The sequence below is a fragment of the Physcomitrium patens genome, chromosome 17, assembly GCF_059467195.1.
Source record: "Physcomitrium patens ecotype Gransden chromosome 17, ASM5946719v1, whole genome shotgun sequence".
NCBI classification, from domain to species: Eukaryota; Viridiplantae; Streptophyta; class Bryopsida; order Funariales; family Funariaceae; genus Physcomitrium; species Physcomitrium patens.
The window spans coordinates 14,611,637-14,637,843 of record NC_143426.1 but is presented as its reverse complement, the minus strand read 5'-3'; the positions used below and the strand labels follow the sequence as shown (position 1 = coordinate 14,637,843).

The window sequence follows — 26,207 nt, the reverse complement described above, 5'->3', positions numbered from 1 at the left end:
TAGGTTCCCATTATCAGGTTTCTCTTATTCCTGAGACCTTCCGCTTTCAATAGAAATCTACCACTTACGGAGATATGGGGCATGAACCTTCCATGGAGATGAGATTATGCAGCTTCATCCGGAAGTACCATGACGGATGACTTTCTGATATTTATAAATTTATTGGTGTCACATCTATCGGCCTCCACTTTGAGCGGTCTTTCGCCCTCGGTGCATGAAAGGTTATAGCCGTCCTTCCTTGCTTCAATTACTGCCCTTTTCAGAGCCTAGGGATCCTTGCCCCACCGACTTATTATCCGCTACTTTGAAGATATGATTCGGTACTCTTCAATTGAGTTTGCCATTTAAATAGAAATATGATCGTTTTCATAGTTTAGTGTACGATCGAATCTCATATATAATTATCAATGAAGGAAGAAATAACAAAGGAGGCATTGTTTGTTTCCTTCCCGAAGACTTCATACACATTGTCCGTAGACACAACACACAGTTGATTCGCGAGTGAGTTCAATTCAATATCTGCCATGAAATGTAAGTTATCAATACTGACACTAACTCTTCAACTTGGCCTTTGACTTTTAAGGTGTCAAAACGAGAAGAGTATTCTGCTTCACCTAAGAATGCAGGCTGTAAAAGAAAAAAAATCAAAGGATTGCTACTGATATCCTTGGGGGCCACATTTTAATCCCCAAATGATGAAATGCTGTAGGACCATGGATCTGAGCGTAAGGCGCCCTGATTTTCACAAGATTGTTACGATTTGTGATGGCTTTGAACCTCTGCAACGAAAGTTTTGTCATATTTTTTCGAGGATTGACTCCACAGCCTGATAGAATAGCTTCAGTATTGATTCGTCTTGTCTGGACCGGCTCCGCAGGCAAACCCTTAGAATCACGACGGATGCCTGCACAATTCCCAGACGAAGACCTGCCTACTTATTCTGTTTCCATGTGGTACAAGTACTAACCAGCACAGCTGAAAAAATGTAACCCAATATGAACCAATCGCAGTAAGAGAAGTTAGGGGAGTAACTAACAATAATGAAACTTCTATATATGTTAATAGATCTATATTTAACTCGTTCAATGATGCACTATCGACAGATTGAGGCTGGGGGAGCATGGCGGGCAGTACTACTTCTGCAAATTCCCACTAGCCTGTGGATTACCAGAGGACGCTGCAGGGACACCCAGGCCGGTAGAGTTGGGAGCAGCAGCTTCAGCCGCAGTAGGCTGCATATGCTGCCTAAATTCCGTCAGTGGTTCCGGCATACTGGTTTCATACTTGTCCACAAGCTGATCTATACGCCGAAACTGCCATGGCCAGCGGGTGTTGTAAAGGAACTGTCGCAGGTCGTATCTATTGTCCTCGGGAGAATAGTTCTGCAATTCAAAACCATGCAGGTAAAGCAATATCAGCCTCGTTGAAAATTGAGGCAACGAGAGGAGGAAGAGACCTGCTGATTTAAAGCTAGCTCCAATACAAGGATATCCCCGATGTAGAATACAGATACCATCCAATAATTCCATCCAAATCGACCATCCAAATCCAGATCAACAAACTCAACCCATTTGGATTCTTAGCTGCAAGTTTTGAAAGCATCATACCTCTGCATGGTAAGACGGTGTCAGGGTTGTCATCTTGTGTCGATTAATGGAGTAGTACTTGAAAAAGTCCTTCACTTTCTGTGCCACTTCTGCGGGTGTAAGACGTCCATGCCACCGTATACACAAGTTCTGGCAGGGCAAAAACACCGCTAACAATAGTTAGATGTAGAATTGATAGTTGAAGTATCTTTTTGGATATAGATATAACTCTTGATGATGGTTCTTGAAAAGAAGTAGCGTTCTCAAGGCCTGTTCAAAAGTAAACTTGAGCACAGTACGCATTTCGACAAGCAGTGAGGTAATTTCAAACCTGACTAGTACTTGTGCTTAGGATCACTAAAGAGTAGAAATAAATTAAAACGGTTTCGGCCAGGTTTACCTCGAACATAGATACAGGACCGCAACGAAAGATCTTTCTCAGTCGCCCATACATGCCCAGCTCCTCATAGGTCATGCCCATATCGATCTCATCAGTCTGGGAAAGTAACGGCACGTTAGAGATGAAAACGTCTGCACAAATTTATCAAATTAGGCTTATTGAGCAAGGCTTAAGTTCATCCCACTTTTATACAATTCAGAACTTCTACCGTCTTAGAATTTAAAATCACATCTCACTTTCGTACAATTCTGAATTTAAATGTTGCGGTGGTAGACTTAAGAGTGGGTAGACTAACGTACCTGTGTATACTTCACAGTGATCGGCTCCAATTCTGCTGTCGGTGGTGCGCCTTCAACTTCGGCTAAAGTTCCGTATCCAAGGTTCAAGGCACCCCAACGTAAAAATGCTCGAATATCTCCTTTGCTAATACCTCCAATTGGGTTTATATCAGCCGAACTGCAATCATACTGCATTGCTCAACATCACCAGAGGTTCGTCATTTTTCGAAAAATACAGAAAAATAGAAGCGAAGTTAACAACTGTGAGAACTGGTTGACTTAAGGAACCAATGATGCCCTAAGAATCCGTAACATCTCATGACCAGATAATTACTTTCGGAGTAAACGAGCATGGCAAAGAAATGGCATAACGATAGATATTTAAATAGCGAACCTTAGTGAGATAGCCTCGAAGACCTTCATCGACATTTGCGCTTCCAAGTACAAGCAGAAATCCGGGCTTGCTCCGCACCCATGGCATAAGAGAGGCTAACATAAATGCAATCACCATACGAATGCGCGCTTGAATATTCTGCAACGCAAGATTCTCTGTCTGTGTTCCACCATGCACCTTTACATGCAACCAAACCCCCACAAAAAACTTCAAATCTTTTGAACATAAGAGCGGTAGGACACATAGACTTCTATCTGAGAATGGCTTGTCAAATCAGACGCTCTTGAGGATGAACTAAAGAGGTGGTGAATCTCCACCCTTCTGAGCTACGAAGCCTTGCATGCTACAGTCCACAATCTAGACAATCGAGACATTTTCGCATATTCCTAACATTTAATGGAATAATATAAGCCTGATGGTAACCCAACATGAAAATGCGAGAGAATTGGTCACTCTGAATGAGAAAACACTAAAGAAACAGCGTCTCCAACTGCTACTATATCCACAAAATACGAAGTATCTTCAACACTCAAATAAAAGACTCACCTTGTATCTTAGTTTCCTGCCAGGGAATACTGATTCAAATAGGGTGAGCAAGGCTTTCACTACCACATCAATGTTGACATTTAAATGTGAAGCACCAATTTCACCCGCTAATCGTTTCGCTCGATCTCGAGTTGCATGTGAGCTGCATATTGTAAATAAATTTCAATACAAATTTAGGTATTCCTCCAAACGATTTATGGCAGAACCAACGGAGATGTGAAGTAATAACCATTTTCATAAATCACTGAGGATAAAATCTAAGCAATAAAAAACCCTACGGATTACCACACAGTTTTCATGAAAGTTGAGTTGCATGAACCTATTCTCAGTTCCCATGTACACTGTGTGAAGGAGGCGTTGAGCAAATTCATCAGCAGATTCAGGTACTTCGTCGTTTCGATAATTGCCCATGCGAATAGCATCTGCAATGACCTGCTTGTCACCTTCCCTCACCGCTGCATTGCAGTAGACAATAAAAATACAAAAATAAAAAAATACTCTTAGTGAGATTATACAGTAAACCGCACTTGGAACAGATGTACACCATGCATATGAAGGGAAGAGGAAGTTTTGAAGAGACCTTTGACAACAAGCTGACACATACAACCAACAATAGCAGCTACCGATGAGCTGTCAGCGCCCCCTGAAAGGGGTAACAAATACCCAGTGGCTCCACTGCGGCGTAGGTAATCCCAAAGCCAGCAAGCTGGACCAAGAGCTATTTCCTCGTAAGGATCATGGTAGCGCACCTACAATGTTTGGAATTAGAAAATCAAAATATCCATCAATTCTACAATTAAACAACAACCAATAGTTTGCTCCTCAGTCTAAAAAGACTATAGGAACATTTCTTAAGTATCACTTGAGGTCCCGTGTGGTTGGTCACAAGGAGAACTACAAGGAACTGAACTGTAGAAAAATGGATTAGAACTCACCTTGATGGGAAGTGAAGGAAAGTGGTTCGCCATATTCATGGGTCGTGAGAGTTTGAACTTCACTGCAATCGACGGAGTTCGAGGTTCTTGACTGGCCTGTTCCCTTAAACTGCTTATTGTACCCCTAAAACTTGAAACCTGTCAATTGCATATAGTCAAGGTCCACAAGCATGTTAGTTATCTTTCTAGTATTCTACAGAAGATCTCACGGAACTAAACTTTGTATCTATCTCGCTTGCTTAGTGCATCTTAGTGGTTGTTAGGACAAAGTTGACCTCATTTGACGAAGACCATATACATAAAAAGCCACATTCTCTCAAATACTCCGTACATATCAACTAATGTTGTTGAGATAACATGGAAGGAGTAAACTTACGGCGTCCAAGTCCACACATGCCGTAACAACCTCAACATCTTTCATAGAAAACTGCGAACCTTGTGCAACCACATCTCCGTTAACCATTATGCACGCGCATCCATCTGCAAGATATTTTTCAATCGATCGTCTGTTAAGTGACTGGATTTTCCGCAAATGGCAACAACAAACTGAAAATGTAGATAGAGAAGGACAAACACACTTCCACTTCTGCGCTCCAGATTAGTGGGGTGACATTGACCATGAGTAAAAGTGCATAAATTTATACAATCGAACAACCGCATGAAATATAAGAGTCATAACACACCCATATTGAGCATGACATATTTGCAAACCCGAAAACTATCGGACGTGATGCAATAAGTAGAGAGTACCATAGTATAGACGACCCCCGTCGCATCCTTGTTGATTAGCATACATGTAGACACCACCACATTTACTAGTTGCACTCTGCATCAACTCTATCCTTGTGTTCAGCTTGCGCAGCTGGTGATGACTGCCGCTTCCATTAGCAATAATTTCAACTCCACCCAAGGACAAGCCAATGTGAGGTGCCGAAGGTGTGAATAGTTCTTCACATGTTTCTGAGGCCACACCTCTGTATCAAATGCATTCCATAAGAATAATAGAGGGATCATTACCGACTTGCAATCACCGACTAGCATCCCAATAATTGATGTTCTTAATACTCATTTCTTGACAACTGCCAATCAACTTCACGACATACTTTTATCCATACCCAATCGTGTTGGATGTGTGGAAGGTAAGGCCAGCTTTGAAGATTACTGAACAAAACTCTACTAACCGCATGCAGAATACTCTGCGGTCTAATGAAAGTTCGTATAAGATTTAAAGCTTTGCAAGTCAACACATTGTTCATACTTCAGTTCCACCTTCGTACCAGCTTGCATGCAGACCATTAGACAACTGCAACAAATTAACAACCAGAAAAATAGAACTGGGATACGACCACAAAGACAAACCTTGAATAATGAAATTCACCTAGACCTAGAAACACACGTACAGATACCTTACGTGTCAAAAAGCTTTTTTCTTTAAAAAAAAAAAAAAAGGGGGGGGGGGGGAAAGAAAAACATAAACGAAATAGAAGCGCTGAGTACTCACGTATCCTCAAATGAAAGGTAGCCATCACCAAAAGGAACAGTTTCCTGCCCAGTGACTTCCCTGATGCACTCCGGAAGTTGATAAGTCTCCAACTCACGGAGCCGTTTCCAGGAAGAAAACCAACGAAGTTCACGGTAGTTTCCATCATTGGCTAGGTAAAGCTTTGGTCTTACAAGTAGGATTTGGCCATCAAGGCAGTAGGCTCTGCAGTTATAGCGCACTCCACATTCTTCAACTGGTAAACCGATGTCGCACACAATTCCATTGGTGAGGTCCGAAGCCAATATCTCGGCCATACATTCCCATCTGCAACAAAATAGCAATTGCTCAGAAAAAGCTGTCCAGTCTGAGTGAAAAGCAAGACACGACCCTAACGAAGAATAAGGTAGCAAATGGTGCCTTCTTTTCCAAACTCATCACGTTCACAGCATTACCAAGTAGAAGCAGGATTCACAACTGGCTCTAGTCAATTGGAATTGAGACAACAGAAAAACCCCATAAAAATCGACAACGCACAAATTTGATAAGTGCTGGATTTAAAAATGACTCTATCCTAAAATAAACATGATGAAATCGATTAAGCACCACATAACGTCGCCCAAGAAAGAAAGAAATAATCAACATTTCTACTGTGAGATCTTCCAACACAGTCAAAGAAGGAATCTCACAGACGAGGAGCCACAGACCAAAACCACCATTCACAGACCAATCACCAGATTCAGTGAGCCTTGGAAAACCAACCAAATTAAATTGAATCAATCCCACATTCGAATTCGAACAGATAACACAGACGTCATGCACTTGGCCACGCCTTCAAAAAAAAAAAAAAAAAAAAAAAAAATCAGATAAAAATACTCACCCAAACAAACGCGTCAGCGTGGCACACACAAAGTACAAAGAGAGGGATTGAGCGATTTCTTTTTTCTTTTTTCTTTCCAACTTCGTCCGAACATTTCAAGTACGCAGAAGGGAGATGGTTTCAGAGTCCATACGAATGTTTCAGCGTGTCGCCCTCCAGGAAATGATCCTCACAGCCATAGCCGCACAGCTCCAGCTCGGGCCCTACCCGGAACGTTGCGCCCGCATTGCGAGCTTCCCGGATGGATTGCTTGGTCCGGGCCAAGTTGCCCTCGAAATCCATCGCCCATTGATTCAGACTACATGTCGCCAACTTCACCACCCTCATCTTCCCGACGCGCCACAACCCACCGAACTCACAAAAACAATCAACAAAACAAAACTGTTCACAAGCTCGCAAGCCCGAAACAAACCAACAAACAAACAAACAAATAATTCCTCCGTTGCTCTGCCCACCCAATTTCATCACCGCCAAAGGGCATTCGAGTTGGTCTCTTTGTCTCCGAAGCTTTCCAGCCTCGCTAATCAACTTACTGATACACTTACTAACCAACTTACCATCTCACTAATCAAGTTATTAATTTACTAACAAGCTCAATGGCGTACTATTTAAGGGAAGCATCGTTTTAAATGCAGCATGGCTCATTTTGATTGGGGTTGATTATTGATACGTGTTTGGTGTTAAATAAGACTTCGATTACGACTGATCTGTTGAATGCAGTAATAAAACATGGTGGCTTAAAACTGTGGGTTTTAGGGTGGGTTTATTGCCGTTGAGAGGGGTTCAATGGGTGCAACAGAAAGAGAAAATTTTAATTTAAAAAAAAACTAGAGTATTGGGTGAATATTTTTAAAAGGCGAGAATATGTTTCAAAATTAATATTAAGTACATAGAGTTGAATTATTTTACTAGTGACACAGAAATATCCACCTGATTACTTCTTATTTGTATTTGAAAGTCTCGCTAAGATAAGTTGTGTACAGTAGCATTTTTAATGTGATGTCGTCAGATCTATATCATTTATGTAATTTCAATACTCATGGAATCAATTTTAAACATTTGCAAGATATTTTGAATATGTATCTCTCTCTCTCTCTCTCTCTCTCTCTATATATATATATATATATATATTTTTTGTCAATGAAACAATAAGCTATACATTTTATTTTATTTTATTTTATTTTGTACTAGTTTTAGTGGAGTAATATCAATGTACAACAAATTGACTTTTTAATTTATTTTTATTTTTTTTCTAGTTTTGATATCTAACAATCAATTATTTCACTAATAAATTTTACAATCCTCTCGCTGTAGAAAATTTCAGTAAGATATTTAATTCCTTAAGCTTGTGAAAATAAACTGAGTCAAGTCTACATTTGTGGTGGGGATCAAATGAAAGCAGCTGAGTCGTTCAATGGTCTCAAAAGACCTTTTTTAGACATGTATCTGTGTGTATATGTGTGTATATACATATGTATATATTTGAATATCAAAATTAAGCCTGAATTAAGCTTGAATTTCCATATAATTTTAGGTGCACATGAATATACTATGACATTTAATTTGTTATTTATGAGTTTTGCTATCACAAGCGTTTTTTTAAATGATATTTTTTACAAAGATGATGGAATCAACTCATTTCTAAAATGCGCATTGAAGTTGTTTGGCACATTCAGAGATTCCCAGCAGAAATAGCAGCCACATTTACAAGTACCCAACACAAACATCCACACAAAAAAGAAAAAAGGAAAAAAAGGTAAAAACAAAAAGAGTGAGGGTTAAATCGAATAAAATATATAGAAAAATAAACATGGGTACTTCCTGTTGTGATTTCATGGTTAAACTTGATTGACTGATCTGCAACTTAACAGTTGAACAAGTACGGCAGGATTTACTTCCATGGAATCTGCACCAAAGTTCTAGAAATATCTGCTTACCCATGCAGAATGAGGTTTCATGTTGTTGCCGCTGATCAGGAGTAGAATCCTTTATCATTAAGATTCCTGCAATCGGAGATCCGTTTCGGAATGGTGGAGGTCTTGAAACAGCTCGAGGAGATTCTTGCCACTTGTGCCATCGATGACGCAGAAGCAACATCAGCTGTGCATCGTTGGCATGGAAGCCTTGCATCAGGATTCTATCTATCAGCTCGCATCTTCAGTATAGAAGTCGCTCAGAGATTCGACAATGTTGCTTAAGCTGGGACTCCAAGTTTCATACAATTACTGGATCACAGATGACACAGGTTAAAAGTTTTAGAAAATAGTTTTAGCCCAATGATATTCATTTCAGCAAGAGTAGCCAGGAAGATAATGGTCACTAACAAACAAGAACAAATCCCATTGTGAGTGCAGCGACAATGGCGTTAGTAAGTGACACGAGAGCTTAAATAGTTTCTAATAACAAAGTTTATTAAATTAGAAACCAAAAATAAAGAACAGCTCAACAACACACAGCATCAAAATGCAGGGTTGACGTATCGACACGGCGCATCTTATTCTTATATGCGCAGTGTCACTGATTAATGGCGAAACAGTTCCGATCCCGACTTTGGCTACTGACACAAATCTCACAATTCTCTGCATAACTGTCGAAAAATACTACCTAAATGATGACTCATCGCAACTCCCAAGAGAACTCTAATCCTACTGAAAATTCCCGAATGGAATGGTAATGACCATGACCGCGGTTTAACATTCAGGCTCTTGTTCCATTCAACTAGGATCGCAAACAGATAGATGACATTAAGTTTACACTGACGGCAACCTTCTCCAAGAGTTTGCACTGCTCCATTTGTCAGTCCAAAGCTTAGAATTCTTCAGCTTTGATTCAGTCCATTGTGCAGAAGAGGGTGCTAAACACATATCCGGCTCTTGAAGTCCATTTCCAAAGGGCCACCAAGTTTACATTCTGCTTCGTTACAAAGACTGCATCAACTTGTCCACGTTCACCAAATTTTCGAGACCTTTGCAAGCACGGTCATTCGGTCAACTTTCCATAACAATTCTTATCTGCACCAACAAGAACTTTAACCACCTGATTAAGAAAAAACTTCTACAACGCAGTTCCTCCAGTAATTGGTCGCCGACCAATGGTACAGATTCATAGCCCAGTTCATCCCTAGAAAGATTACACCAAAAAAACTCACCATTATTGAAGTGGACCTCCACCCATATTAGGAGCCCGCTGGTGGTGTTGCAGATGCTGTTGATGTTGATGAAGTTGGTGCTGCTGAAGTTGTTGCTGTTGAAATAGAAGTTGATGCTGCTGCAACATATAAGCATTACACTTGTCAAGGTCTAGACCCTGCACATCAAAAATGCACTAGATGAGTCTTGGTGCCACGAATACCGACCGAAAAGGCTGGCAGCCCACAGAGGTCACAATAAATTACCTCCGTCAATCACTACACGCAACGTGTCTTTCAAATCTAACCTTGGTCGTTTGCATTGGCTGATGCTGACGAGACATGCTGGTATTATAACCCAAAACGCCTGGCTGTTGATAGCGGAGGTCATGTACATCAACCATAGAAGATGTGTTTGCCAAACAAACATTGAGAGGTGGCCCTGTATGAGACTGCATAGGCATTCTTGTTCGTCTTTGTGCAGCCTGCTCCATCATTCCCATCCCAAGTCCCATTTGCACCATCCCCATGGACGGCATTGCTGCCACCTGCGGCATCTGCGGCATCTGCATGTGTTGTAATCCAGGAGGCATAACCATTGGTGGCAAAGTCATACCCGTCCTGATTGACATCATCTGCTTCACTAAAAATGAATTATTAGCCCATAAACTGCGCAGACGTACTTTGTACAGCCGTAATTACGCTATAAATATTGTTTTGCAAATAGTATCTTATTACAGGCAGTTAGCAAAGAGCAGTATGGAGCGAACACCTGGAGCTGAAGCTGAAGAATTTTTAGATAATCAATTGCCTCGTCCAGCATGGATGCCTTGTCCGTCTGACATAAACACACCACAGCATGACTATCTGAACTGTGGAGTTGAAAGTGAGATTAAGTACAAGAGGAATCATGCAATAAAGCCTGCAAAGAATGGCAATTAAGATGTATGCACCTTGTTAGAGTTTGGGATAAGCTCCTGTAGTGCTCTCATTTTTTCGTTGATTCTGTCTCTTCGACGCTGGGAGGTCAAAGACATAAGCATTGTGACAAATGGGTAAAGGCCCACAGAAATTTAACCTGCTTGAACTTCAAGGAACAAGAGAGGCAATGCGGAGACAACATTTTCTTCAAGAAATTTCCGCATCAAGATGGGAAATGAAATATGTTGACTTACTCTTTCGGACTGATTGTGGACTTCGGCAGCCCTGCTTCTTTTAGTAGTACTTCCACGACCAGTTGTAATAGGTTTATGTTTTGTGTCTACCGACTCGTCTTCGCCGTCCTATCATTCAATGTACACAACAACAAACATCACATAATGAAAGATACAATGCTGTTTCTATTGCAACGTGAAAGTCAATTGTCAATGCACTAGCAAGCATGGAGAGCATGAAACAACAGTCACCTCATTCTCAATCAATGATTACTTGTTACTTCCCTACCTACGACTTCACACAAAGTATATGCTTACTTCACTTTGGCATTCGGTCTCTTCTCTTTCGCTACACTTTCTTTTGTTACTTGTTCTAACCTTTTGAAGCGGTTCAATGCTGGTCCCATATCCACCTGAGGAGGAAGTGATGGTTGGCTCCTGTACATCGGGGTGTTGTGTACCATGAGAAGCTCCTTTATCAGAAGAAGCTAATACAGCACCATTAGTCACACCTGATAGCCGGCAAGTTTCTTGATCCGGGGGTGTGCTCCTAAAATTTCCTTCTGAAACAACACAGTCACTATCCTTTGTCGGTGACGGACAAGGTGCAGATGGCCATCTAGATTCCTCAATGCCATTGTTCTGTTCCCTCTCCAAAACCGCAGGTTGCGTCTTCACCTCCTGATAGGACCCAGATGGTCCCTGCCCTGCTGTGGTGGATTCGGCAATCGAAGAACCAGTTGATGTGCACGCCTCCATAATCGGCCTTACAACAGGAGAGTTGTGCTGCTGCTTGACACGTGTACTGGGAGGTGGACCACAGTTTATGCCTACCAGACTATGCAAATTAGCTTTAACCATCGCCGCTGGCCTCGAAAAGTGAGAGAAATTCATGGAACCAGGACTGCTAGGTTGAGGTGTATTCTGCGAATTAAGGACGGGGGCTACACGCTGTGTTTTAGGGGGCAACATGTGATGGGAGGGAGATGCCAATGTAGGTGCAGATGCTTTTGTGAATGTCAAATTATTTGTCGCTAATAAACTTGAACCACTTGATGAATTGGGGGTGAGCGGTTGTGGCCATCTGGGAAGAGAAGAATGTTGTTGTAGGGAGTGCAGAGAACGTACTTTGTTGAAGGCTTCTACTCCACCCTGAGGTAATAAACCTGAAACACGGCCAACACCTAATAACATGGCAGAATCGGAAGGGGTTTCCCTGTTAATTCCAGCATCATTCCCTGAAGCTCCGGGAAAATTAGTGCGGGGCAATGTCTTAGTGGAACCATGCGTAAACGATTCTCTCAACAACTGCGTGTTGGCTTCTTGAATCTCTCCAAAAAAATCAGAGCAGAAGGGATCATCCAGTGGATACTGTAACCAAGACACCATTTCGTCGTTATCAACATCAATGTTGTGTACTGGATTGGGTGCCGTATTTGATCCATTTCCTCCAGTCTCCAGTAAATTTCCACCCTTCGGAGTATCAGGTTTACTGGGTGTCACTCCAGCTTCAGCTTCCTGTCCACTGCTCCAATCCGAGATGCAGTTTATCTGCCATGGAGATTTGCTCCTTTGACTATCTTGTCCTTGGATGTCTATTTTTCCATTATCATTCCAAGCCACTTCCAAAGTATCCTGATCAGGCCTGTCACACACACCAAAAGTAACCAGCACGTGAGAAGAAACCCGACGTTTAAGGCTTCAATTTCCGAAATTCATTCCACAAAAATCAATATGCTAGTGTATGACTTCAAAAGAATTAGACACTTACACAGGTGCTAATGCCAATTGAGAGAAATGGCTCTTCTTTGATCTGTGAAAGTCATTTAACGGAATAACAGCATCAAGCATTCCGCCACTCCTTTCCCGCTCTGGCACATAGAGACTCATAGTCCGACAACTGCATCAAGCCACCACGGTAGAATGGTTAAAATGATGTCATAAATTCTTGACAATATATATATATATATCCGAATTCAATGAACTTCAACATGCTACAGTTTTATGTAAACCTCCAACACATACTCCATTCACCCACACACATCAGATCTCACTGCTGAAGCCTTATATGCCACATGCTCCATTGCCAGCCAGATGGCCTTCTAAATATACCAGCTACCCAAAAACATTGATATGCTGCGTCATTTGCAACCAAAAGTACACCAACCAACGCCTCAACAGTGACAATCCTACATCTAGAGGTGCACAAGAGACGAAAAAAACAGGAGCCACTTCAAAATAGATAGTGAGGTCAACACATGGTACCGAAACTTCCAAACAGCATTCGTATTCGAATCAGCTCCTAACCAAAAGCACCTAAGCTAAATCAATGTAGAATATAACCTGTCTTCCACTTAATAAAGCTGTTAGAGTCACTAATTACAACCTAAAATGCTATCCATCTTGTGCGACCAACAGTGTTCGATTAGGCCCTTTCCTCAGACAAAGAATTCTGGTCAAGAAATGAACAAAAACTACTTTTAACTTGAGATGAGGAGCTCGGAGCTTACCTGTTATCAGTCCCGCACTGTTTGCGTGTACACCAAACTCTCAAGCCGTCCTACGCAGGGAAGCAATTTTGAACAAAATACACTTCTCTTGCGCAATATAACCCCACAGAGTTCACGAGGTCCAGTTTCACCTCAAGAAACGTCTTGAACGACCACACCGCAATTGCACTGCAACCACAGCTGCTCACCCTCCTCGACAAGGCATCCCGCAATATCACCCACGTGTTCACACATTCACCATCACGACACCAAGACACCACTCTCGACAGGGTTGCTGCACTCTAGCCTCTTCAGAAGTCTCTTTCTCGCCGCAACAGCAGAACCATCGTCAATTCTTTCATATATTTTAATCCTCCAACATCAACCTATCACAGCCAAGACCATATCACCCTACAACCTAACGTCTTCTCTGCTCTACTGTGCCATCACCTCGAGCCACTACTGCCCCAGAAACGCATTGAGCCAGCATCACTCTCTCCATCTCCCGAAAAAATCGATGTCGATGCAGCGGCATAACACAACTTCCAATCCAAGGCTACATACGCAGGAGCTGAGATATGATGACCCGGGAAAGAACGAAGCAAGACTGGGAAGACGCAGCAGACAAAGCGATGTGACGTGACCACAACAAGGAGGCAATTAAAAATTAGAAAACAACACCATCTCTTCTCTGTCTCCCTCTGTCTCTCTCCCTCACTCTCTCTCTCTCTGAAGTACGCGCGCGCGGTCACAGGCACATGCTTCTCTGTCGTGTGCTCTGCCCCGCGAAGCAAATCACATGGTGAAGGTTTGTTCTTGCAAACGAGTGAAGAGTATTGTTGAGCAGTCGTTTCTGTTCTCCGCCATGACTGCTCCTTCCATCCAGGATTTCTCCTACAAAGTTTTGTCTACAAACAAAGACAACAACGCTACCAGTAAATAGAGAGAGGACCCATCAGACACAAGGTTGGCGACGAGGTGGTCTACTATCCGATCCGACCCAAATCTCAAGCCACGACGAAACTAAAAATCGAGGCAAGGCGAAGGCAAAGGCGGGCCGGGGTCAGTGTAGTGGGAATAGGCGTAATCCTTCCAGCAGTGCACATACGAGCAGGACCCACCAGCACTATCCCCACCCACTCATTCTCCCATTTCTATGATCTCCCCAAGGCCAAATTAGATATCACATCCGTCAGCACACACCCTCGTTGTCACGCTTAAGTTGTCTCATGGGTGAGCTTGAGAATCTGCCGTCCCTGAACCACCTCTCCCCAGGCCTGGAACCCAACTCACACACCAGCTGATCAAACGTCATGTTCAATTAATCCCCAGCAGCAAGACTGAAGTGATTTGTATTGATTTCCGTCTTGATGGCTGCTTGAATGTTGCCCCTCGAACGCACACAATTTGGATGGGCACCGTGTGATGAGGCATCGAAGTAAAGGCCGATTTGTGAGTTTCGGGGAGAGGTTATAGAATTGATGTTTCCCAGAGAATAGTTCCAGTAGTCATCGAGGCAGGGATCGGACCTTGAACTCGCAACATGGATTAGATTACGAGTGAAACCAGGTAAAAAAAAAAAGAAAAAGAAAAAAAGGGGGGGCGCTATTCATGCAGCATTTCTTGGCGGTATAATCTGGAAGGAGGGGATATAGGATGGCTGCAAAAACGAGGATGCCGGTTTAATAGTATTTTCTTGTGAGTTGGTGTGATGGATGCTTACCGCAACCGAGTAATGAAGACAATCGGTGTAGGGTTGGACTAGCCACACATACTGCTGGATTCCAAAGTGCTCGATGTATATGATTTTCTATATTAGAAGTAAGCCAAGCGCACTAGTGGATGGCGACCCTGCAAAAATGTTATCCACTACAGAGGATTCACATCTTGCCCTGATTTTCTGTACTTTAATACTTCACCAATGACAAATCCGTGACGTCACGAAAGCTCTACCACTTTTCCAAGCGCCGGCCTCCTCCTTGATTTTGATTCTGCATCTTCGATTCTCCATCTCTCAGCGGCACGGGACAAAATTGCTTTTCTCTGACCACTCCACATCCGCACTGGACAAACACATGCGACCGAAATGGGGACCCAAGAAAGAAAATCTGCAAGTTGTTGTGTAGGGCGACGAAAGGATGCAGACTATTTTGTTAGGCATGCCCCCTAGCTAATTTATAAGCAAGATATATTATGAGTAATGATACGGCTAGCATTCAGGCAGGTCCTCAAATTTCCTGCTAAACAACACACGCTAGCTCTCGTTCATCTCGCCACGGCAGAGCGTTATTGCCAAAGATGAAGCCCCATGTCCACCACGGCTGAATCTTCCGCAGCTTACCTGCCACACTGCACGCGTTCCTAAACGCTCTCCCTGCGTGACTCGGTTAGGATCAGTTGCTATGCTAGTGTCTGAACAGCAACCTGCGCATCAACCATTTAATTCCTTCAGAGGAGTATGTAATGACTAGCAGCAGCAGACGATATAACGCCGAGCATCTAAGATTGGTAACTATGGATATATCATAAAATATGTTCAGCAATCCAGATGCCCTGCGACGATTCAAACTCTGATACTGTGCACATCCAGCAGGACGAGAATGCCGTGCAGTTATATGTCGTGGTGAATCCGGCTCGTGAGATCGATCTTGGGGAGCAAGCCATGAAAGGAGCGAAAATAGATGCTGCAGAGGTCATCAGGAGCCTCTGACAAGCTGCTGCTGGTGGACATGCAAAACAACAGATCGTTTTTGACTTCGCAATGAGAAGGACGTGCTCACCAACCATTACTGACCATGGTGTGAAGGCTTCCTTCACCACGCCTTCATTCATACTTGTGCTCACTGTTCTCGACGTGACTAGTAGCATAAGGATTTGAGTCGTGACGCCTTCACCTAATTTTACTCCTCTAGAAGTAGCCCCCTAAAAGTATCGGTTTGTAGGCAAATGAGAATATTAGTCCTCGATAGTGGTGCACAGAACCTGGAAATTATTTTAACATATCAGAAAAAGAAAAAATTAGAATACGTCTGGCTACTGTCTGCGACCATCCCACCCGTTATAGGTTCTGTTCATATGAGTTGGAAACTTCGGAAGGGTCTCTCACCACCATCCAGCACGGTTTCATCTGCGCCGTGAGAAGTTTAAATGTGGTAGAAGACAATTTTGATGGTGAAAGTAATCACTAGGACCTTGCAGGAGTGGCAGAGAATAATGGATAACTGTACTATAGATCCCATTGGGTAAAATATATGCTTCGTTAAATGTATAGGATCGGAGATGAATTATGGCACCCATTGCATTTTTCAATGGACAATGTTCTGGGGATTTTGATCGACTCGCTAGATGCATTTGTCATACTTGCAAGTTGCACGTCGGTAAGTATAAGCAATCATTCAATTATCATTACGTTAGATATAACCACAAGCTAGATCGAGTTAAGTGGATCTATCAACTTTGCTTGAATGAATCGTCACATGACCATGCTGACTATGGACATTCAGATTAGCACGTGAGAAGGATAACAGTACACAGTTCCTAATAAATAACAGCTCAACAGTAAACGCAATAATCTACAACTGAAATAGACGATCTTGCCCATTAATTGGATAATCACGCGGATGCACTGAAACCGATGGGCGTTTCCTCCTTAATATTCTAGTCTGTCGGTTTTTCAAGAGTTGAGAAGCGGCACTCTGAAGGAGCCCGCCATTCTATTTTCTGATTATGCTGTTTCAATTGTGGAGTCAAGACTTTAAATCGTCTCCAATCATCCATTACAAGACGCAGGTCCACCAGCTTTCGCTGCAGCCCCATGCAGCAGTTGGCATGCATCGTAACAACCTCCTCGAAGTCTTTGCTAATCTGTTGTCACGTCAGAAATTTCAAGTTAGGCAACTTCTGACAGAAATTGAACGACTACTGCTCACTGCTACAGTAATCTGAGATCCAAAAGTGAAGTAGAATGCAGAGGATGCAAGACGAAAACTGTGTCAACAAATTATTTGTCACATGCACGTATGAGCTTAAAAACAGACAGTAAAATAATAGTAATCAGGTGCAGAAGAGTTAAATACTGTTCAAAATATGAAGGGCGCCAAGGGGGGTAAAATAATATAAAATTGTATTTTAAAAAAATCATGGTAAAACAGACTTGAATGGTAGCAGTACGAAGATTGTAATGATTAAGCAAAAGTACTGAAAAGAAAGAAAGAAAAAAAATTAAACAAACAGCTTACATGTGCTCAAGAGTGCTTTTCAAGAGGAGTTTAATAGTGGGGAAACCGTAAAAGACAAATCAAATCTCTTGTTTGAAGGATTAAACGACAAACGCATCTCAGATAGCATTCAAGTTCACACATCTAAATGAATATGAGTCGAAATAATGCTTAATAAATACTTCTAACTATGTATAGCTAGTTAGGACTCATTCTTAGTTGTACCAAGAGGCAAGAAACTGAATGAAAAAAATAAAAATAATAAAAATAATAAGTTACATATTGAGGCACAGATTCCCTATACATCAATTAACAATAGTCTAAAAAGAAAAAAAATGAATGCGATCTCAGACTTATCAAGCTCCGAAGAAAAGGAGGGGGAAGGTCTCAGTTTCATCAAAATAAACAATTTCTGAAGCTTCAAAGAAGGCTCAAAGAGAAATTCAGTGTACTTGCCTGGCAGAATCCGCTAAATTGTTTAGTATCGAGAAAATGAAGATGTAGGCCGATGTCCACAAAATCTTGATCTGTCTTGATTCTATTCAGCACATCCTGGTCATGCAAACCTGGATAATCGTCTCTTGACATGTACCAATACTTGTAAAAATCGATGGTGCGCTTGTTGGACCGTGCATACGCAAATCCTCCATTCGCCACATTATTCGTGTCTTCGTGAATGCCTGTGAACTGGTCGCATGCTATTTGAAAGTCCGCATTTTTGTCGAATCGAGGAAAGGGATCACGAAACCACATTATGTCTGCATCCTGCACAAGATATCACGTAAAATACATAACGGACGTACAATAGTCACATAGCATACAAAATTAACTAGATATCATGAATCGAAGTGGCAATTGAACCACAAAATATATAACCGAAGCACCATTCAACACTGCAGATATTGCCAGCGCCGGATCCTAAACATGCTTATTAACGTAATTGTTACTTTGCACTGAATCCAAATACATGCCAACAAGAGAGGAACCTATGGCAATGCAACTAAAAAAGTTACAAGAACAATATGAAATATATGTAAGCATAAAGCAAAGCTGTGTAAGAGCAGTACACCTAACTACCAACCAAAAAAGGCTCACAAGCAATGTGTGTGAGCATCTTGTGCACATTTTTTGAACTGAATTCAGCAGTCAGGCAAGCGCAGTTTGTCTTCGAACTTTGATTCGCCGACAAAAGCATTACAATTCCGAAAGATGTCAATAACAAAGTTGAACTGCAGCAAGACCAAAGAAAAGGCTACATAAAGAAGGTCGAATCTATATAAATGGATATCGAACCAACTTGAAACCGGACCTACACCTAGACAACTATGATTATATCAGGTGTATGGTGTTTCAGCGACCTGCACAAGCTGTGGTTCTTAACCAAAAAGAAATGTAAACGGCACCAGCTGATTGCAGGATATCTCTAAGTGTTCACTAAAACTCAACATCACCTTGGTTGGCATTCTCAACATCCAGCTGATATCGATATTCAAAGGGTAGATTTACTTGCAATATGAAACTCACGCACGTCATCGTATAATACTGAACTAGAAAGCTTAAGGAGGTCTGAGCTCAGTCAAGACGCATGGGACTCAATTCAAGATTAACATCACAGCACCATTCGGCCAGAGATGTAAACAAAGTTGTAGAAAATTATGAAGAGTATTACCGAAAAAACGAAGCTGTAACCCATTTCGAGAACGACTTCGAGGAAGTATATTCTTCTCCACATCATTTTTAGGTAATCATCGGTCATAAAATATTTTTCTCCCGAAAAGTCGACACCTTTTGTCTTTAGCATGTAACAAAGAGTGTGTAGCTCCCGACATTTATCATAAGACACTTGGTCCAGAGCGACAATCACCAGGTGAGGGAGGAGGTGCGAGATTTCCTCTTCACGAAAACTTTCCAGAAACAATTGTATCATTGTGTGAGGCTGCGCCCATGCTTGGTTTAACGTTGTCATAATGATGGTTTTATTCGGCATAGAGGCCCTCTCCAAAACGTTTTCCAAACCCGGGAATTCATCGTTGTTCTGAGGCCAAAATCATGAAAAATGTTAGTGGCATGTTTCTGTTAAGCTTGACGTGGCTCTCTTATAGTAGCAACCAAGAGAAGAAATAAATAGAGACTAAAAATTCGTTGGAAAATTAGCGAATCGCATGGAACAAAACTACAATTTCATAGAGCAAGCTCCCCTCCCCCAATGCCCAACAAAATTCCAGAAAGGCAGCGTCAAGCGGGCATTCATGAAGCTCCGCTACAAGATTTGGCAAAACTTTGGGGATTCATAATGGAGTTACAAAAACAGCAGGCGTTGGAGTGGTCAACGATCGGAGTCCCATTCCTCTCCTCTAAGACTCATTAATAGCGGGACTTCCCCAAAATCACGGAAATTTACCACTGCCTATGGCCATAGCAGACACAGCACCTCACATAGCGGACAAAGGACAATTTCATCAAGAAAACGTCGCGCAGCTTACATACGTCTTGACCGAACTCAGCCTCAGCACTCTCTCTCCAGTTCGGAATATGTCTGGGGCGACCCGTCTTCCATAACGTCGAACTGTGCGCTCCAAGGCCGCGCCTCACCCATGATCCACCCGCCGCATACATCCCTGCTGTAAACGCTAACGAAACTACTACAATCCACACAAGCATCGACTTCATCCTCCGCTGACCACCAAGCAGCCCCATCATCTCAACGCGTCCCGGCATCAAACCCTTCATCGTGCTCCCCTAAAATTTACCCCCAACCTCAAATCACCCACACCGTGTCACCTCAGCTTCATCTCCACTACACGAACCCTTCATCGAAGAAGCGCATTTCAGGTCCATCATCGGCCGCAACACCTCTCCAGACGCAAGAAGCATTCTGCATTAACCTCGTGCAGGCAACATCGTCAGACGGCATGAAAACCCAAACTTCGAGCAGCGATGCGTCATTGCTTAGCCATCCAGAGATCGCATGAGGGTTTTTCGTGTTTCAAAACGTGGTCACGTCTCCATTCACATTCGACTCATGTGGGCATGGAAATGAGTAGTAATCCCGACAACGAAGCGGGGACGAGGGGGGCGGCCCTCCGAAAGTCGGCCTACACGACTGACTGTCTATCTGGCGGACCGATGTCAACTTCGTAAACTGTGACATTCACGCCAGAATGGCTTCTAAAAATGTCCCTTCGAGGGGTTGTATTATAGATTAGGGCTGGAGGTATTGCTGGCGCTACCGATCCGGCCCAAGCGCGTGCCGATTCCGATCGAGGCTGAGCATGCATCGTCCTCGCTATCTGGGCCCGGTTTGCGTTTACAGATCGATATGGAGCCCCACCTCGATCTCCACTCTACCGGGTGGCCGGGCACTCCGGCGTGGGTGGAAAGGCGGGAACTGTTCCCCACGGTGATGGGTGACCGTGAGAACCTCGCCCGCCAGCGCCTACGTGGCTGTTGTCGCCTCGCGCGAGAACGACCCCTGAATTCCCGCCAAAACCCAGCACTGCGTGTGTTGCAGAATACTGCAACTTCGTGGTTTAGTTTTTGGAGTCACTCTCTGAGCATGTTGTGTACAAATCAATTACTATGGTCTAGCGTGTTTAGATAATATTTAATTTTAAAATGAACTGAGTAAGTGTATATGTATGTATGTATATATGATTTTGTGAAAATTAAATAAGTACATGAAATTTTTATAATTAATGCATGTTACTATGTTGCATCCTATAAAAAATTGTAAATTTTATTGAAAAAACGAAACAATTTTAATGTCACTCAGGACATCGATTAACTTGAATTGAGAAACCATTGGGTGTATTGGCTCTTTCATTCATAGAAAATACTTGGTTTGAAAGTAATAATAATAATAATAATTGATTTGAAAGGAGTACATGTGAATGAAAGAGCCAATACACCCAATGGTTTTTTCTTTTTTGTCAGGAAATCCCTACGACATAGCAAGTAATACTACAAACTTCTAGAACATGATTTGCAATTTCATTTAATGTCCCTTCAAAAACCTTGCAGTCGCCACAAATCATTGCTTTTCATGTGTTATAAATACACAAAAATAAATATTCAATTAAACTCCAAACTGTGGACATTGTCAGCTAACATCCCTCAAAGCTTTGATACTTTGATACTACGAAGTAGCTTACTTGAAACGTCGTTCAAAGTTTAACTTGGGTGAATTACTCCATAACGACAAATTTTCATTTTTGAGTTATACTATATTTAATGTTAATGCCAACTCCACTTATTCATTTTAAAGTATTACCATATTTATTGATTACCATATTTCTTTATTCATATTGAATATAAAAACTATGTGGCTTTCTAAAACCATTCTGCAGTAATGTTTTTTGACGCTGCAAAGTCAAGTTCTTCTTATTTTGGACACCTCCTTTTTCAAAAGACTAAAAATACTTTAATGTGAGCACAACCAAGAACTTTAATGAAAGCACCGACATGTATATTTTATTAAAATTACCATGCTAATTTAACCCATAAAACTCCAAACTTTGAAAGTAGCAAATCAATATTTCTCGAGCCATAACTAAACTCTACCACGTAAAATACCACACACGCCACAATTCAAAATATAACATTGTCTTCCACACTGTGCAACATAATGCATGGTGTAGATTTTGAAAATTTTAATCTCCTTACTCGCACATATTAAGAACTGTCTTCAAATCTATTATTTTTCAAAAAAGACAAAAAACAAAAGAACCCATTAAAATCTTTTACAAATAAAGTGGGAAAGCATTGTGAGGGGATACACACTCCGTATATACGGTAATATCTCACGTCACAGTTTCTAATACCGTGCACAATAATAGGTGCCCGTGCCCGTCCCCGTCCCCATCCCGACAGAGCACACCGACGGACGTCGACGGCGACGACGAAAAGCTGCAGCTGAGCGAGGCGAGGGAGGGTTGCGAGTGGGGCGTTACAAATCCAAAACACAGCACCGGCTGGATTTGGAATCCTAGACGTCGAAGGCATTTCGGAAAGATGGCCGTTCTGGGTTTCGGATGCCATTGATTCGTAAGCTTCGGCGTTGTCCGGTGTAGCACGAGGCAGCTGCGAGGTTCTGGTAGCCAATGTGCACATGGCCACTGATAAGCGGGGGTTGTTTACGGTTATGCCTGGGATGGATTACTTCATAGAAAGAAATTTGTCAACAGCCAAGAGAAGCCCCTCGGAATTGGGCAAGGATCCGTGCTCAGCGCCCGTGGTGTCCTGAGAAGTGGAAATGGATTTGACCTTTCACAGGATCCATCGCAACATGGATAAGTGGGCTGGTTCTCTTATCAAATATACAGACGCTGAAGAATGCAGGAAACGTGATCAATAAGAAACGAGCATTACCCTGGATTTATGTACCGCGATTGTAGCATGTGAATCAGGATTTAGTCCTTACCGATCTCGTCAGGTGCTGCCGACTAGTGGCCGATTTTTTCGCAGGGAGGTTCGACGTCTCCGAGAAGCTTCTTGAGTCCGGGCCGCTGCAAATCTGCAGGGGGTGAGCGAGAGAATCGTTGCGATTCGTTACAAAGAGGAAGGGGCTAACACGGATTAGTTGCTATGAAGTTGTAAAGAGTTGACGTATTACTCACACGCTGGTAGCTTTTTCATCACGAGCCCGCACATATCCATGTGGGCAACACGAGCATCCACAACCCTACCAAGGAAGTCGGCATTTTCACAGTCAGCAATCGATGCAACCACAACGCACCTACACAAAGCAGTATGTGAGAATCTTCAAATATGAGAAGTAATATCGTCTTAGATAGATTCAATTCCGCAAGAAGCTTTAAGACTCTGAAGCTTCACCTTCAAGTTGGCGTGGCACTTCTCCTCCTTCAAGTCTTGGAACTGTTCCACCAGCAACGAATCCCATAACCACTTGGTCAATGATATGCTGACCATCATCGAAGCAACCCAGATATTAAATCGAGTTATTTGATTCTCCTTACTACTGATAAATTCAACAAACACAGACGGATCACAATGTCCACATCACCCGCTGTCTGGCTTCCATGAGCTTGCGCTCCAACTCGGACAAGTGCTCCCTGTCGGTGCGAATCAGTCCAGGGTTACCACCTGCTGCAGTAGCGCGTTGGACGAAATATCGGCTCGCCCCTGCTGCAGACGTTGTTGGCGAGGGTTTCCTCGTCAACATGTCCATGGCCTCAGCGGCGTGAAAGTATTGAGGCATGGGAGGAGCAGCAGATTCCATCATCAAAAATGATAACAGGAATTCCTCCGGGCAGACCCTTGAGCTTGGCAACCTTGCTGCGTGCTATGTGAATGACATTGTGGACGGTCCCACTCACACACGAATCGCTTTTCCCGCTGCAATGACTGTCTGTCTGGATCTCTGATTCGTTCCAGGTCCCTTCCGTTACAGGCGACGATCTTGCACACTCCGCCATTCCCCTTCCAAAACGGCTGCCCGCCACAGGCCCGTCAATCCGCATCAAGATCAATGACAGGCCTACGCAATCCAACACATCACCATCGATTCACTCCAATCCAACAGGTAAGAACACAAGCCCCAGCCTCAGAAACTGACAGACAGCCACCGCCTATTTTTCGAAACGATTGCAGCATGCCGACGTGCTGGACCTCAACACAACATAGATTGTGTGTGGATGTGCACGACGGCGTCGATGCACACACTAATCGACGAAGCTAGTGGGGCGGTAGTGGCGATTTCCAGACGAAAGGCGCTCATCGGGATCCAAGTGCATCCCGATGGCGGCGCATGTATCTGGATCCTTCGCGCCGAAATGCATAGATCACGTCCAGGGTATCGATCGGGGATTCGATTTGCCTGTCTTGCTTGCTCTCACTCTCGCTCTCGGTCCCATTGTGTCTGTTCGTGGCAATCTCGGCTCTCTCTCTCTCTCTTTCTCTCGGTGGTTTCGAATTCATGGACACAGATCCTACTTCGATCAGTCGATTTGCAATACTATCTCCGATGCGAATCATGGCCTTAGTTTCATGAAATCCATCGCTGCGAATGTGCCCTTGTTGCCGTTCGATTGTTCCCGACTTGCTTTTCCGGCGTTGTCGAAACTATAAAATAAAAATAAAAACTCCTTTAAAAGGTCTTTTCCCGACCCTCGGAATCTTTTACTTTAAAAAGTAAAATTTTGTGGGTTCTGTCATTGAGAAACGACATTGTGCTAGAGATAGAGGATTAACTTCTTTGTTAGCATCTCTTGAGGAAACAGTTTCATACAAATTAATTGTTTGTAAGAAGGGTGTACAGTTGTAGAATCAATCGAGAAAATTCATTGTATTGAATATCATTTGTCAAAGAATAAACTCTCTTCAAATGTGATTTTAACTGAAAAGGGTTTTAGAACATCCATCTTTAAAACAATTTTGTCTTTTTTGTAACTGCATTTGTTGCAAGGGCTATATAGGGTTGAAAGGATAAAGATAATTTTGAAAATTAATCATTTTTGGGGTTAAATTTGAGCATATTTTTGACAAAAATAGTTTAAAAAGTATGAGATTAGGTCTGTTGTATCTTTGTAAAGAACAATGTGGCACAACTATAGCTTGAAATAGAACCTAAGGATTTAACAGGTGATTTTAAAAGTTAGAATGCATATATATTCTAAATTATTATATACATATATATATGAATTGGTTTGTGAAGATTGAGAGGGGGGAAAAAATGAAAATAAACCTACAATTCTTACAAAGTGTTTTAAACCTTTTTTAAAAGTATATTTCTATTTTGAACTTTAGTCATGTTGAAGATTACTTCTTTAAATTTATGATGCTATTAACTAACTTTATTTTGTCAATAACCATGACAGATTCTAATAACTTTAATAGAAGTGAAAAGGCTTACTTTTATAAAGCTTTAAAAAGTGTATAAATGCAGATAACCATATATTAATGAGAAGATATTCTAATCTCAATACATTAAAATTTATCCTATTTAATTTTAATTCTTTTTAAAAAAAATTACCAGTTAATTTTAAAAAAAGTGTCAAACCCACCAATCAATCAGTCAATGCATGTATTAAAGAACTAATAATCTACAACTTGGTGATGTTATTACTATCACCAAAAAATTTGAATTAAAAAAAATACTATTTCTATTTTTATAATTATAAAGTATTACAATATATAAATATGTGTATGTATGTGTATATATATATATATATATATATAGAAAAAAAATCAAAACTTCCAAATTTAATTTTAAATTTTTTACTACAATTTTAAAAATATATAAAATATATTTTTTTATTTTTCCTAAAATTGTCATCAAATGTCCAATTACTTTACCCAATATATATATATATATATACATATTTATTTATTCACATGCACTAAAAATATTAATAAATACTTAAATTCTAAACAAAGCTATTCACCCACATACAATTTTTTTATATATATATACACATACATACTAGCAAAAATCCATGCCATTGGGCATTGCAACATCTAGCACATCCTTCTATTCTCTCATTCATCTATACTTCCATGTCCATTGATTCCCACATTCCCTAAATTCCTAGTTCTCATGTTTCTCTCATTCCTTGAGATCTTCATGTTTTCTTCTTCACTGCCAATCGAAAGACTTCTTTGTCTCTTTATGTTATATCCAATTTGTTTTATATAAAAGACAGGTATTACTAATACCATCACAACTGCTATTGCTATGATATTTTTCCCACTATTATAATAATT

General features: G+C 41.7%; 4 protein-coding genes and 1 long non-coding RNA gene across 23 annotated transcripts; all 5 read right to left on the bottom strand.

The window, feature by feature from the left end:
* Positions 1 to 420: 420 nt before the first annotated feature.
* Positions 421 to 6,971, bottom strand: LOC112294438 (glutamine-dependent NAD(+) synthetase). 5 transcript variants are annotated; one of them, XM_024544842.3, is made up of 15 exons: positions 6,633 to 6,921; positions 5,814 to 5,946; positions 5,641 to 5,700; positions 4,890 to 5,113; positions 4,516 to 4,619; positions 4,140 to 4,277; positions 3,785 to 3,953; positions 3,524 to 3,659; positions 3,205 to 3,346; positions 2,659 to 2,835; positions 2,286 to 2,453; positions 1,987 to 2,082; positions 1,608 to 1,736; positions 1,169 to 1,382; positions 421 to 904 (listed from the first exon to the last, which is right to left on the bottom strand). In XM_024544842.3, the coding sequence occupies exons 2-15, from the start codon at positions 5,903 to 5,905 to the stop codon at positions 645 to 647; spliced, it is 2,109 nt and encodes a 702-aa protein (XP_024400610.1). In that variant the 5' UTR covers positions 5,906 to 5,946; positions 6,633 to 6,921; the 3' UTR covers positions 421 to 644. The 5 variants fall into 5 exon arrangements, with proteins under 5 accessions (XP_024400610.1, XP_024400611.1, XP_024400609.1 ...); XM_024544843.3 differs by having other exon boundaries at positions 6,500 to 6,636; XM_024544841.3 differs by having other exon boundaries at positions 5,641 to 5,946; positions 6,633 to 6,971.
* A 1,300-nt stretch (positions 6,972 to 8,271) lies between these two features.
* Positions 8,272 to 14,697, bottom strand: LOC112294434 (uncharacterized). Of its 11 annotated transcripts, none has more exons than XR_002973352.3 (10): positions 13,291 to 14,304; positions 12,552 to 12,680; positions 11,099 to 12,425; positions 10,802 to 10,909; positions 10,580 to 10,645; positions 10,399 to 10,464; positions 9,935 to 10,261; positions 9,648 to 9,805; positions 9,266 to 9,510; positions 8,272 to 8,724 (listed from the first exon to the last, which is right to left on the bottom strand). XR_002973352.3 is itself a non-coding variant. In XM_024544835.3 (9 exons), exons 2-8 carry the CDS (start codon positions 12,668 to 12,670, stop codon positions 9,650 to 9,652), a joined length of 2,109 nt encoding a protein of 702 aa, XP_024400603.1. In that variant the 5' UTR covers positions 12,671 to 12,680; positions 13,291 to 14,697; the 3' UTR covers positions 8,890 to 9,510; positions 9,648 to 9,649. The 11 variants fall into 11 exon arrangements, 6 of the variants coding, with proteins under 6 accessions (XP_024400603.1, XP_024400600.1, XP_024400599.1 ...); XR_016498034.1 differs by having other exon boundaries at positions 9,266 to 9,525; positions 13,291 to 14,298; XR_016498035.1 differs by having other exon boundaries at positions 9,266 to 9,464; positions 13,291 to 14,298.
* A 268-nt stretch (positions 14,698 to 14,965) lies between these two features.
* Positions 14,966 to 16,206, bottom strand: LOC149987575 (uncharacterized). 2 transcript variants are annotated; one of them, XR_016498038.1, is made up of 4 exons: positions 16,050 to 16,206; positions 15,611 to 15,693; positions 15,223 to 15,332; positions 14,966 to 15,120 (listed from the first exon to the last, which is right to left on the bottom strand). It is a non-coding gene; the product is annotated as an uncharacterized LOC149987575 (long non-coding RNA). The 2 variants fall into 2 exon arrangements; XR_016498039.1 differs by having other exon boundaries at positions 16,054 to 16,191.
* Positions 16,207 to 16,647: 441 nt separating this feature from the next.
* On the bottom strand, positions 16,648 to 20,783 carry LOC112294435 (uncharacterized protein At4g15970). The gene is made up of 4 exons (XM_024544836.3): positions 19,974 to 20,783; positions 19,156 to 19,521; positions 17,943 to 18,251; positions 16,648 to 17,133 (listed from the first exon to the last, which is right to left on the bottom strand). The coding sequence occupies exons 1-4, from the start codon at positions 20,214 to 20,216 to the stop codon at positions 16,927 to 16,929; spliced, it is 1,125 nt and encodes a 374-aa protein (XP_024400604.1). The 5' UTR covers positions 20,217 to 20,783; the 3' UTR covers positions 16,648 to 16,926.
* Positions 20,784 to 21,936: 1,153 nt separating this feature from the next.
* Positions 21,937 to 24,525, bottom strand: LOC112294436 (uncharacterized). Of its 4 annotated transcripts, none has more exons than XM_024544839.3 (5): positions 23,509 to 24,525; positions 23,319 to 23,360; positions 23,102 to 23,166; positions 22,906 to 22,998; positions 21,937 to 22,748 (listed from the first exon to the last, which is right to left on the bottom strand). In XM_024544839.3, exons 1-4 carry the CDS (start codon positions 23,725 to 23,727, stop codon positions 22,914 to 22,916), a joined length of 411 nt encoding a protein of 136 aa, XP_024400607.1. In that variant the 5' UTR covers positions 23,728 to 24,525; the 3' UTR covers positions 21,937 to 22,748; positions 22,906 to 22,913. The 4 variants fall into 4 exon arrangements, with proteins under 4 accessions (XP_024400607.1, XP_024400608.1, XP_024400605.1 ...); XM_024544840.3 differs by having other exon boundaries at positions 21,937 to 22,575; XM_024544837.3 differs by having other exon boundaries at positions 22,906 to 22,990.
* Between the last annotated feature and the right edge of the window lie 1,682 nt (positions 24,526 to 26,207).